We start from the raw sequence: 12,780 nt of genomic DNA on the forward strand, positions 1-12,780 counted from the left end.
TAGACCCAACAGTAATACATACAGAGAAAAAGCTTAACAATCATCCCACACACCCCTCACACACACTCTTCACCCTGCTGCCTTCTGGAAAGAGTGTGTACTGTGGACTTTACCACTTCACATGGTTGGAATGACAATAAAGCCATGTGATTAAAACTATCAATATTTACTGATCATAGGGCAACCTTTTTAAATTTGGTACACCAGTCAATAAGACATGTTCCAATATATTGGAAATTAAATAATATCTCTCTTTTACACATGGAGCTTTGTTTGATGCAGTTTAATGACATCGGGTGCCTGAATTACACAACACTTCAACATGGTCCAATCAAACGCCACACATCTTCCTCTTTGTGTGCTGACGTCTCAGTGTGAAAATCTGTTGTTTAGTTTACTGTGGAAAAAATAAATATCTGTAACATTCAGCAGTTTTAAACTATTATAATAATGAGGCCTCAACAGCAAGTGAAAGAACCACACACAGCAGCCCAGCACCTCCTCCTCATACTGGTCACCAGTCTGGTCACAGACGGTTGGGGGATGGCATCGCATTCTTCAACCACTATTTGTTGCCCATCAGCCAGCGTGGTTGTGCAGGTCACAGAATAAGTTGTTTGGCATTGACACAGAACACATACTCACCTCTGCTGCTCAACCCACAAATGCATTTTCCTCACAGATGTGGCTCCGTTTAAGGTTTCACAGAGGTGAGAGATTCACTGCCAAGAAGCACTGTTACAACAAATAAATGACCAAACACAAATGTCCTTACTTTTTGTGCTAAAATTCTGATTTTATAATATATAAGATTGATATCAGGGCCAGAGCAGATGGACTAGACGCCGAGCAACTTTGGTGGTGACGGATTAGACTGAATTCATTTCATTTCATTACACAAAAACAGAGAGAACAGATTAATGCTGCCATATTTACAGCCTGCACAACAAATTCAAGCATAAAGAACATCAACATGAACCTGTAATAACCGTACATGCACAGTACAGTCACAGCAAATTTGTTTTAATGTCTCAAGTTAAATTGTACTTTACGCAAAACCAGCCTCCTCCTCAGTAATGCTACTATAATTGGTGTAGATGCTCTTAAACCTCTTGTTAATCAAATAACTAATTAACTGAATAACTGTCGGGCCTGTGGTGATTTTATAATATTTTCATTTCTTAGTTTTTACAAATGAAAATGTTAACATAACATCACATTTGTGGGGCGATGATGAATCTGTAAATCCAAGAATGGTACATGGCCTGTATTTGTATAGCACGTTACTTAGTCCCTAAGGACCCCAAAGCGCTTTATACTACATTCAGTCATCCACACATTCACACACTGGTGATGGCAAGCTACATTGTAGCCACAGCTGCCCTGGGGCACACTGACAGAGGCGAGGCTGCCGGACACTGGCGCCACCCAGATGAACCCAAACTGCTCATTAAATAGAAACTATAGCAACAACTCCTGTGACAACAACCTGTGGACACAGCTGCTGTATTAAAAGTTTCTGGGATGAAGAGGACAGGAAGACTTTCACACTGAGGCCTGTCCTGGAGGAAAACACCAAGTTAGCAGCTTTGTTGGAGCAGCTGAAGAAGACTGGACTTCCAGCTGATCACTGCTATGCTGGTCAAGAGAAACTCTGCAGCAGTCAGGAGGGAGAGCAGCTTGGACTGAAGCAGGAGGCTGATACCTTCTCATAATTATGAGGAAAGTGCCCACAGTGAACCAAAACCCAACAGTGACCAGCTTCATTCTCTCAGCTCTCCTGAAGCAGAGAGCTGAGATCATGAAGAAAGTTAGGATGTAGACTCAGAATCTACTAGAAATGCAGAGCTGATGAAAAAGCTGATGAAGAAAGAAAAGACAAATATCCAAAAGAACCTGCTGTAGTTTTTGATGCTGTACCAAAAAGTGTCCTCATACTGTTACCAAACTCTGATGTTGGTGATTTAGCCTTCAGTTTAGAAGAATTTATGACAGCTTTATATATTTTTGTCACTTGTGTGTTGAAAGAGAAATATTTAAAGAACCATATTAGTAATATAATTAGTTTTGTTACTGTCTCTGCTTCTAAACACTCCTGCTCTTCCTTATGTAATGATAAACAGCAGGAGAATGCATGAAGGACCTGTGATAAATACTGTATCGATAACAAGGTTAAAGAAGTGTCTTTCAACAAATCACAGATTTGTTGGACCTGTTTACACTGTCTCTATAAGTTTTGGAAACCACAAACAAACAAACAAACAAAGGCGTCTGCTGCTCAGTCACGTGACCGCACGACAACAAACCACAGCAGAGCACGAGTGGAGGGGGGAGGGGCGACAAGAGGATGGCGACGGTTGGCCGGTTAGGCTGTGAATGGACAGCAGGCGGCAGAGCGAAGTGACGGAAGTGAAATGAGAACAGGAGTAGATGGCGGGAAAGATGATGTAGAGGTGAAATAAGATAAAAACAAAGCGGAAAAGGAGAACAACAAGCAGAGTGAAAGTAAACCTGTAATGTGGAGGAAACGGACAGTGAGCGCAGTGTAACCCTGACAACGAGACACGAGGACGGATTTAAAGTGATCATAAAATCGTCTCCAGACGGTTGTTGTTCGGTGAGTGGAACCAGATTCAGCTACAACAGCGATAAATACGCCTGCAGGGAGATTAAGAGTGCTACTATCTGGGCCCGTTGTAGACATGCATATATGAGGCGGCAGACAGAAAAGTAAAGGGGACAACATGGTGGATACGGAGGCGGCAAAGAGATGGGATGGTGGGGTGCTCTAGAAAACAGTTTTTGTCATGTAGTTGGATTGCACTTTGTCAGGCCTCTACCCTAAGATCTGACCACCTTGGGTGTCCCACCTGAAGGCTAAGCTTCTGCTGGTCCAGCTCTTAGTGTCACTGAGGCACGCAAACTCTGACTGAGGGATTTCTGAAAAAATCAAACCTACAGCTCTGCTATCACTTCAGACATAAATGAAGACAGAAAGCTAAACAGCAGTGACGTTTGTAGGGTTAGCTAGCTGGGCTAGCTGGTATATAATGATGTGCTAAGTGGTGGCTAGCTACACAGTTATGTTAGCATAATATAAACACAGTGAAGCTGGAAGATGAACACTAACTTTTTTCCATTCAATAAACCTGAGGGTTCCTGATGGTTAGGGACAAATGTAATCACATGGCAGGATGCTGTAAACAGACCAAACTTCAGTCAGGAGAACAACTGAGATAATCCATCCACAATACGAGGTTAGTCATTAATATACTGCTGCATGGGCTGGGCTGTAGAGACATCGTAAGGATTTAAAAACTGAGCTTTAAACTGAACAGTGGTAATAAAAACGGAGAGAGGCCGACAGTGATCACTGACTGTTTTTAGATGCTTGTTCAGATTAAATAGACGTATTTTTGAGTTCGTTAATTGTGAGATAACTACCATGTGGATATGGTTCAGCAAGGTAAAGACACACGACTCAATAACCTGCTGCCTGATCCATAAGGTAATAATATGGATGTGTATTAATGATGAGAGGGGAAAAAGATATAATAGTTCACAGAACACAGTGTTACTGATATAATGTTCTTATCAGCTGTGACAGCAGGTGTTGGTGAACGATATAAATGCAACGGATGATGAAGAAAAGGCTGAACTTAAAGTAAAGATGCACAGTCTGATCATTTATCTGTAACAGCTAAACAGAGCAGAGACGACGGCCGTGCTAAAAACCCAGAAGTGTGGAAAGAAAATCAGTGTCAGGAGGAGACCTTGACTTACCTTTGACTTTATTTCATTTAAACACACAGTCAGAAATGTTTTGAGGTTATTTAAATAAATATACTATTTGTTTGTAATATTGATTAGTGTGTAATTAAATCTTCCAGTAAATTGATGCGTTCTCATAAACGTGTTGAATGAATCCAGTGTGCATTTTAAAGACAACAGTAAACTAGTTAAAAACCCATCGTATTGTTGGGGAAGACCATGGAGAGAATGAAAACAGATGAAGATGATTTTTAGATACTAACAGTCTCTTCTCTGGGGATCAGAGTGGGTTTCATAAAGAAAGAGGGACGATGGATACTTTATTATGTTTGGAATCAGAAATCAGGAAAGCTCAAACAAATAAGAAAATGATGATAGCTGTCTTCTTTAATACAGCCATACAACATGTTATGGAAAGAGAGGCTCCTCATTAAACTCAGAAATCTAGGCATAAATGGCAAATTATACTATTGAATTATAAGACTGATAAAAGAATATAATTATACTTGTTTTTCCTGCTATTCTCCTGTCCACACTCCAGTCCAGTAGGCGGGATTAATGCACCTGTAAGCTGATTTGTCAAACGCCATCAAGCCCTGAAGAAGAACGGAGGAGGACAGCACTACTGTGGTAGAGGAGCGGTGTGTGTGCAGACATGGCTGCTGTTGGTGAAGCGAACTGAACTTAGAGGAGAGACACAAACTAAAGTATAGATCCACTCACGTCAGTGTGGATCTGACACTAACGTCTGTATCGCTTCATCGATGCTTGTATCAATCCCTCCAGCCTGAGTTGAAGCAGCAATGAGTTCAGTTCAGTATCTGAGAGAGTTCATCAAGGAGAGACTAACTGCTGTTTGTGAAGAAATCTTCTCAGAGGTTCAAAAAACCATCGTCCAGTATGAGGAGGAGATCAACCGTCAGCACAGACTGCTGGATATCAGCCGGAAACCCGACAGAAACTCACACATCATAGGTATGGACATGTTTTTAACTCTGTGCTGTTCAAGCTCAGATTCTTCAGTGTGACTGACTTTACTAGAAGATGTTAAACTGGGTATTTATCAGTGCTGTGGGTCAGTGTCCAGTGATGGACTATGTTGGACTGGTGCAGGTCCATGGTCATCAGGCGTCAGTGTTTTAGATCCTCTGTAAACACTGAGACTGTGCAGTAAAGATCTAGTTAGATGTCAGCAGAAAACACATTTAACAAGTTGTTAACAGACTTCTCTGAAGTTGAAGTGAAGTTTCATTTAAAGAAGGATTTCACACACTGATGTTTTCATGGTGTCACCCTGCAGTTTAGTTTGGTGAACTTTGTGTCTTTGCTCACAGTGAGGAGCTTCAATGCTAACATGTTAGCGTGTAGCTGTGAGTGTGCACAACTATTTCCCTGAGCTGTTGTGTGTCTGTGGCTCATAATGGGTCATATGACAGGCTGATCACCATTTATTCAGGTTTTGATTCATGCTTTATAAAATAGTTTGAGTTTATGTATCAACACATTAGTGATTATTTTTCTTCTGTTTCTTTGTTCTTCAAGATCTACCACAACATCATGACTGTAAGGAAGAGGAGGGTCTGGATGAGCAGCAGGTCTGTAACCAGGAGAGGAACTCCAGTGTGGACCAGGAGGACCCAGAGCCTCCACAGATTAAAGAGGAACAGGAGGAACCCTGCAGCAGTCAGGAGGGAGAGCAGCTTGGACTGAAGCAGGAGGCTGAAGGCATTATCGTCTGGACTGATGAAGAGCAGCTCAGACTGATGGAGACCATCCGGAAACCTGTGATAAAGTTACACAGAATAGGTATGTAAGACTGTGATGTCTTAATAACATTGAATATGACTCACGGGCGTCACAGTGGAACAGTGGTTACCACTGTTGGCTCACAGCAACAAGGTTTGACTCCACCATGTGTCCGGGCCTTTCTGTGTGGAGTTTGCATGTTCTCCCCTTGTTCACTCTCCAGAGACATGCAGACAGCTGGGTTAGGTTAGTTGATCATTCTAAATTGCCCATAGGTGTGAATGTGAGTGCGAATAGTTGTCTGTCTCTCTGTGTTGGCCCTGCGACAGACTGTTGACCTGTACAGGGTGAAGCCTGCCTCTCCCTATGGTAGCTGGGATTGGCTCCAGCCCCCCACCACCCCAGACCCTGATAAGGACAAGTGGAAGAGAATTGATGGATGCATGTCAGATATGGGCTCAAATTGTGGTCATAAATATTTTGTCATTGTAAATCAAATGCGTAGTTGTGAACTCAGTTTTGTAACCTTTAAACCAAAATATCTGAAAATGTTATTGTGATCGAGGATGTCACTTTAAGAGAGACAAATTTGACTTCCTGAACTATGAATGTCTGGGTGATAAGGTGCTGACTCTATGCATCCACAATCTCAACAGGGTGTCTGATAAGAACAGATGGCTTATCCACAAAATCCACTTCCACTCATGTATCTTTCGTTCACTTATTTATTGAACAGGAATCCGGGTTACACATCCATACTGTGAGTGAGTGGATTTGGAGTGTAGTAAAATGCTGTGTGGTGAAGTGAGTGTGTGGTTTCTGTTGGGAAAGCACATACAAGTCTTAAGTTTTACATGAACAGAATGAATTAAATGGGTAATACAACAATGCAAACAATACTGTGTAAAACATTTACCCAACATAAGGGAGTATCAACAAAAGCAAATTTTACTATTTACATCAATCCTAACTGGACTCTTTACACAAGGGCAAACACGAGAAATTAGTGACGGCCCTTTAACCCTCTGGGGTCGACAGACGTGCCGGCGCATCAAAATCACATGACCAATTTAAGACGACACAGCAGCAAGATGCAGCGACCCAGAGTCTCCCTTTCACTGTGGGTCGAAAGTGTGGACTTCAAACTAGTGATGGTGAGATGAAGCCTGGTGGTGAACTGAAGCTTTCCATCCAACTGGTCGACTCCTGGTTTGAAGCATTGTGATGATTCATTTGCTCTACTGCGCTATCAAGTGGACGATTCAAGTGAAACAGGCTCAATGATTATAATGATGTGATGTGTAAACCTCTAAACCGAATAAATAAATTGTTTTCATGGTTATTTATCCCGAATATTGTCTCAGTATGTCTGATACGAAAGAGAAAGTGGAAACTATCAGGACAGAGTTTTGGTATGATTGTGTAACTGTGTAATCATGTTTACATTGGGATGCAAAAGTTTGGGCAACCTTGTTAATAGTCATTATTTCCCTGTATAAGTCGTTGGTTGTTACAATAAAAAATGTCAGTTAAATATATCATATAGGAGACACACAGTGATATTTGAGAAGTGAAATGAAGTTTATTGGATTTACAGAAAGTGTGCAATAATTGTTTAAACAAAATCAGGCAGGTGCATAAATTTGGGCACCACAAAAAAGAAATGAAATCAATATTTAGTAGATCCGCCTTTTGCAGAAATTACAGCCTCTAAATGCTTCCTGTAGGTTCCAATGAGAGTCTGGATTGTGGTTGAAGGTATTTTGGACCATTCCTCTTTACAAAACATCTCTAGTTCATTCAGGTTTGATGGCTTCCGAGCATGGAGAGCTCTCTTTAACTCACACCACAGGTTTTCAATAACATTCAGGTCTGGGGACTGAGATGGCCATTCCAGAACGTTGTACTTGTTCCTCTGCATAAATGCCTTAGTGGATTTTGAGCAGTGTTTCGGGTCGTTGTCTTGATAATGCGGGATGGAAGGATATCATGCATAGAATTTGAGCTTCTCGATCGTTCAATATAATCCCTTAAGAGTAGGGAGTGATAACACCTCAAAGTGAGAAAAGGTCGACATGAATCCTAAAACCGGAACAGGATTCAACACGAGAGTGAGGGTGTAAAGCCTTCAGTAATTAAACTTTTCCAATAAAATGATTAATAAATTGCTCAGGCCGATCCAGGACAGGGATTTATCACTAAATTACAAATTTTGAATAACATTCAGGTAGGGCTGCACGATTTTGCAAAAAATGAGAATCACGATTTTTTTGCTTAGAATTGAGATCACGATTCTCTCACGATTTTCTTTTCCAATATAAATATTAATAGCACTTATTAACTGCACATCAACTTCGTAACAGTTGAAACTGAACATAAAAACAATAAATAAACATAAAAACAATAAATGCCTCACATTTTGTCGTTGCCGCAAAATGTTGTACTGCTTGAAATTCCGTCTCCACCGTTGCTCGACACTGCGTGTATAGAGCAGGTAGTGCAACAATAGAGAAATAGTTGCGGGACGGCACTGTGTAGCGTTTGTCTAGGGCAGGGGTCAGCAACCTTTAACACCCAAAGAGCCATTTGGACGCGATTTCCACACGAAAGAAAACTCTGGGAGCCGCAAATACTTTTTGACATCTAAAATGAACATAACACTGTATATATTGGTTTTTTTTTTTACCTTTATGCTTTGTGTGAACAACTGAGGTGTGTTGCTTAAATGCATGAAGTGCTACAGAGAAAATTACATTTTATTTATGTAATTAACACATTTTGAACTTTGCAAAATTCCGCCTAACTATGTATTTTACCTGGTTAATATGTGTGGCGGGGCGTGGACTGCAGTGCCGCTGCAGGGGAGGCGGACGCACCTTAGCGGTACCCGCAATCACGCCTCGCCGCCTTAACGTCTGTGCCACCTATGCTGTTGTGTTGGTGTGTGTCGGGCTGCGAGCTTTAACACCGGCTGTATGCGTAAAGCAACCGTGTGTGAAAAGTGGTCAGTAAAAAGATGCTGAAAAGCGTGTTCATGGAAACATAGTCGGGTCTGCCGTGATGTTTACAATGGGACTTCCGCTCCTGAACCTCTGTGCACAGCGTTTGCTGTACGATCGGGGCTGTACGAAGTCACTTTCATCTTTACGCACGACTGTAAGCTGTCGTCTGTGAGGCGTGAACGTGTTTGTTTTTGGAGAACAGCTGCTGACATAATGTGGATCCGAAGATCCATAATTGGCCTACCTGGGGTTGGCGGGCGTTTCGGCGGGTATATCGGCTTCCGCAAGTGTGACGCTTATTTTGATCGATCAAAAACTAATAGAATATAATTTTATATTTATATTTCAATATCACAATAATCTTCCAATTTAGAACTACGAGTTAAAAAAAGAACTAACATAAATAAAATAGACTTTAGCTAATTACTTACAAAAAATTATTTATTTCCCCGACCCACGCGGAGCCGTAGAAGGACTAAAGATCCGCATGCGGCTCCGGAGCCGCAGGTTGCCGACCCCTGGTCTAGGGTGTTGATCATTTTCCTAAATCCCTCGTTTTGCACAGTGTTGATGGGAGCCATATCTTTAGCCAGGTGATAAGTAATAGCCTCTGTAATTTCTTTGTGCCTGCGGGAGTTCGACGTGTATAGGGAAGCGCTGTATAAGGTTCCCGTTATTGATGTTTGGGTGGTTGACCGGGACAGATTTTCTCCTGTCACTTTCTCGTCATCCCTGACGTGTTCTCCGTTGTTTCTTTCCTGCCAATTTGAGCATCACACGGCACAGCTTCTGTATCACGTGGTATAAGGCTCCGCCCTTGTCATTTGTTGAGCAGGAAGAGTGAGCGCTTGTTTTCATGCAGGTTATGTCCCGGATCAAAATGCGGTACAATCGTCGTTGTCTTTTTTTTTCTTCTTCTTTTTTTTAAATCGTTGTCATTTGGAAATGAGATCGCACGTAAGTATGAATCGAGATCGCGATTTTCTAACGATTAATCGTGCAGCCCTACATTCAGGGGTTGTGGCTGTTAGTCTCAATAATATCTGATAGGAAAGCTGCTTTAGCTGCCTTAACACAGTTCTGGTACAGAGAGCGGCTCCTACAAAGAATGCCATAGGATATCTGAAGCCTATCTTTCTTGGTTAGATTTGAACAGTTTACAGGTCTGAGTAAGTATGAATAAATATTGTATTCTGTTTTGGAAAATATGGAATTCAGAATTTCTAAACCTAAATTTATCAGACAAGAAGAGAGTTTACATGGCATTTCAAGCACAGTCAAAATGTTTACCACTGTGTGAAAGAGCTGTGCCCCAGCATGCCTTCTTATAACTTTTGCCAATCCAGACATCCACATTCATTTACCAAAAAAACCCAATATCTATTGATCACCTATTGAACATCTATCTATGAATTTGAACTTTGAACTTTGCTAATAAGAGTGTCAGAACTAAAAACAGTAAATATTTTCTCAAATGTTTGTTTTGCTATCATTTTTCCCCTTGTGCCTTCAGATGTCCAACAGCAGCATGCTTTTGAGGAAGAGGAGATTTTTACCGACCAGCAGGTCTGTAACCAGGAGAGGAACTCCAGTCTGGACCAGAAGGACCCAGAGCCTCCACAGATTAAAGAGGAACAGGAGGGAGAGCAGCTTGGACTGAAGCAGGAGGCTCATGTCTTCATGGTGACACCCGCTTACGAGGAAAGTTCCCACAGTGAACCAGAACCAAACAGTGAGCAGCTCCTTCCTCACAGCTCTCCGGAAGCAGAGAGCCGAGATCATGAAGGAAATCAGCATGTGCACTCAGGATCTACTAGAATTGCAGAGCAGAAGAAGAGACACAGAAAGAGAAGTCGCAGTCAGAGAGTAGACAACACTCCTGTGTCAGCGGGTCAAAGTAGAAAGGACACAAAGAACAAGTATGTACAATGTGACGTGTGTGGAAAAACTTTGCAGAATAAATACATGACTACACATCTAAGACTTCACACAGGTGAGAAGCCGTATTCTTGTAGCATATGTGGGAAAAGATTTGCTGACCCGTCAGCGTTCAGAATACACAAGAGAATTCACACAGGTGAGAAACCGTATTCCTGTAGCACATGTGGGAAAAGACTTGCTCACTCATCAGGGCTCATAAAACACACGAGAATTCACACAGGTGAGAAGCCGTATTCCTGTAGCATATGTGGGAAAAGATTTGCTGACCCATCAGTGTTCAAAAAACACACGAGAATTCACACAGGTGAGAAGCCGTATTCTTGTAGCACATGTGGGAAAAGATTTGTTACCTCATCAGCGTTCAAAACACACACAAGAATTCACACAGGTGAGAAACCGTATTCTTGTAGCACCTGTGGGAAAAGACTTGCTGCCTCATCAGCATTCAAAACACACACAAGAATTCACACAGGTGAGAAACCGTATTTTTGTAGCACCTGTGGGAAAAGATTTGTTACCTCATCAGCGTTCAAAACACACACAAGAATTCACACAGGTGAGAAGCCGTATTCTTGTAGCACATGTGGGAAAAGATTTGCTGCCTCATCAGCGTTCAAAACACACACAAGAATTCACACAGGTGAGAAACCGTATTCTTGTAGCACCTGTGGGAAAAGACTTGCTCACTCATCAGGGCTCATAAAACACATGAGAATTCACACAGGTGAGAAACCATATTCTTGTAGCACCTGTGGGAAAAGATTTGCCCAGAGGATACACTTAAAGAAGCACATGAGAATTCATACTGGTTAAAATGTTCATACTTATAAAATGTGGGGAAACCGTGAGTCATTGGTGAACACCTGAGATGATCCATATTAAAGTCAGTATTTTAGATCCAAAACAGTAAAGACATCTCGGGGTTGTTTGTTCAGTTTATTACCATATTCTTTTATTTACAAGAAAACTTTAAGATTAAAGTTACACTTTAATCTTACACTTGTTAAGCAGAACAGTATGCTCCTGTTCTGCTGGTTCATTGTTAAATTTAATTCATTGTTTAAATTTAATTCATTGTTAAATTCCATTGATTTAAGTGTTGTTCATGTGTTTTTAGGGTTTATTAAGATTTTAAGATTTTTGTCTTACAAAGATGTAATCTCAAATGTGTGAAAGCAGCATAACAGAGTGTTCTGCCTTATTTTACACAAGTTTTTCTTTGTTTCTGACAGTGGTGTTCTATCAGGACAAGCTTGCACTGTCAAATTTAAAACAATACTGATAAATTAAAATGTGCCAAAATAAAGCAATGTCTCTCCTTTAATTTCAGACAGCGCTATCATAAAGCTCCTCACCTTCATTTAATATTTAATCTATTTATATTACTGCCATCTTGTGGCTGCAGGTGGTTATTGTCACTGAAAGCTGTTCTTCTTTCATGTGTAGTACTCAATTTAAAATATTACTGCTTACCTTCAGAACTATTAATAAATTAGCTCAGAGTTATCTTAGTGAACGTCTTAGGCCACATTCTCCTGCTAGAACACTTAGATCTGCTATGAACTACTTCTGGCGCAAGCTAGAGGGGTGACCATGCATTTGCTCTGGCTGCCCCCGTACTGTGGAATAACCTTCCTCTCGGTATCTGCGCCTCTCATTCTATTGCATTGTGTAAATCATGACTGAAGAACCACTTATTCAATCTTGCCTTTCCTTGTAGTTAACATTTCACTTGTGATTTTACATTATGTACTTTTATGCTTATTTTAATTCTTTGTTTGATATGTATCTGCTGCTTCTCTTATGTATCAGTGACAGCCATCTGCTTGCATACCTAGTACTTGCTTTAGTCCTATTTCTATTTACCTTTCTTTTATTCTCTATGTCTACTTGTTAAGCACCTTGGTATACCCTTGGTTTTTAGGTGTGCTTTATAAGTAAAGTTTATTATTAGTAGTAGTAGTAGTAGTAGTGTTATTATTATTATTGTTGTTGTTGTTAAAATTTCCATCTATAGTGCAGACACACAAAACAAGTTGTATGTTTTAATCCAATCTAATTTACCTAGTTAAATTGCTACATAGTGGAGGAAGATGTTTGTGTTTGTTTTGGGGATGGCAATTGTTTCTGCTTGCCTTTTTTTGAAAGTCACATGTTTCTGATGTTGTTTTATATAAACATAGAAACAGATATTTTGCTTCTTTGGATAAAAATGTTCCAGGACATCATAGAGGGTAAAACTGGGAGTGACATACATGAGAGCAAGCAGTGGGAGGGGTCCTTGCAAGCCTGGAATATAAAGTTAATGTTATTTTAATAT

The 12,780-nt window shown here is 40.8% G+C and overlaps 2 protein-coding genes across 4 annotated transcripts in view; one reads left to right on the forward strand and one right to left on the reverse strand.

The window, feature by feature from the left end:
* Positions 1-12,780, reverse strand: part of LOC109203633 (tripartite motif-containing protein 16-like) — a 536,611-nt gene that overhangs the window by 246,829 nt on the left and 277,002 nt on the right. The gene's annotated exons all lie outside the window — the stretch shown is intronic.
* On the forward strand, positions 2,319-11,766 carry LOC106098621 (gastrula zinc finger protein XlCGF57.1). 3 transcript variants are annotated; one of them, XM_019356358.2, is made up of 5 exons: positions 2,321-2,617; positions 4,313-4,746; positions 5,314-5,577; positions 10,033-10,512; positions 10,765-11,766. In XM_019356358.2, exons 2-5 carry the CDS (start codon positions 4,575-4,577, stop codon positions 11,271-11,273), a joined length of 1,425 nt encoding a protein of 474 aa, XP_019211903.1. In that variant the 5' UTR covers positions 2,321-2,617; positions 4,313-4,574; the 3' UTR covers positions 11,274-11,766. The 3 variants fall into 3 exon arrangements, with proteins under 3 accessions (XP_019211901.1, XP_019211902.1, XP_019211903.1); XM_019356356.1 differs by having other exon boundaries at positions 2,319-2,617; positions 10,033-11,766; XM_019356357.1 differs by having other exon boundaries at positions 2,319-2,617; positions 5,314-5,489; positions 10,188-11,766.

The sequence above is a fragment of the Oreochromis niloticus genome, linkage group LG3 (assembly GCF_001858045.2).
Source record: "Oreochromis niloticus isolate F11D_XX linkage group LG3, O_niloticus_UMD_NMBU, whole genome shotgun sequence".
In the NCBI taxonomy this organism is placed as follows: Eukaryota; Metazoa; Chordata; class Actinopteri; order Cichliformes; family Cichlidae; genus Oreochromis; species Oreochromis niloticus.

Excerpts from the sequence above, each read along its gene's own strand:
- LOC106098621 (XM_019356356.1), top strand. The coding sequence starts at position 4,575 with ATGAGTTCAGTTCAGTATCTGAGAGAGTTCATCAAGGAGAGACTAACT. Across the intron at positions 4,747-5,313 it reads CAGAAACTCACACATCATAG|ATCTACCACAACATCATGAC; the intron begins GTATGGACATGT and ends TTGTTCTTCAAG. Across the intron at positions 5,578-10,032 it reads GATAAAGTTACACAGAATAG|ATGTCCAACAGCAGCATGCT; the intron begins GTATGTAAGACT and ends TTGTGCCTTCAG.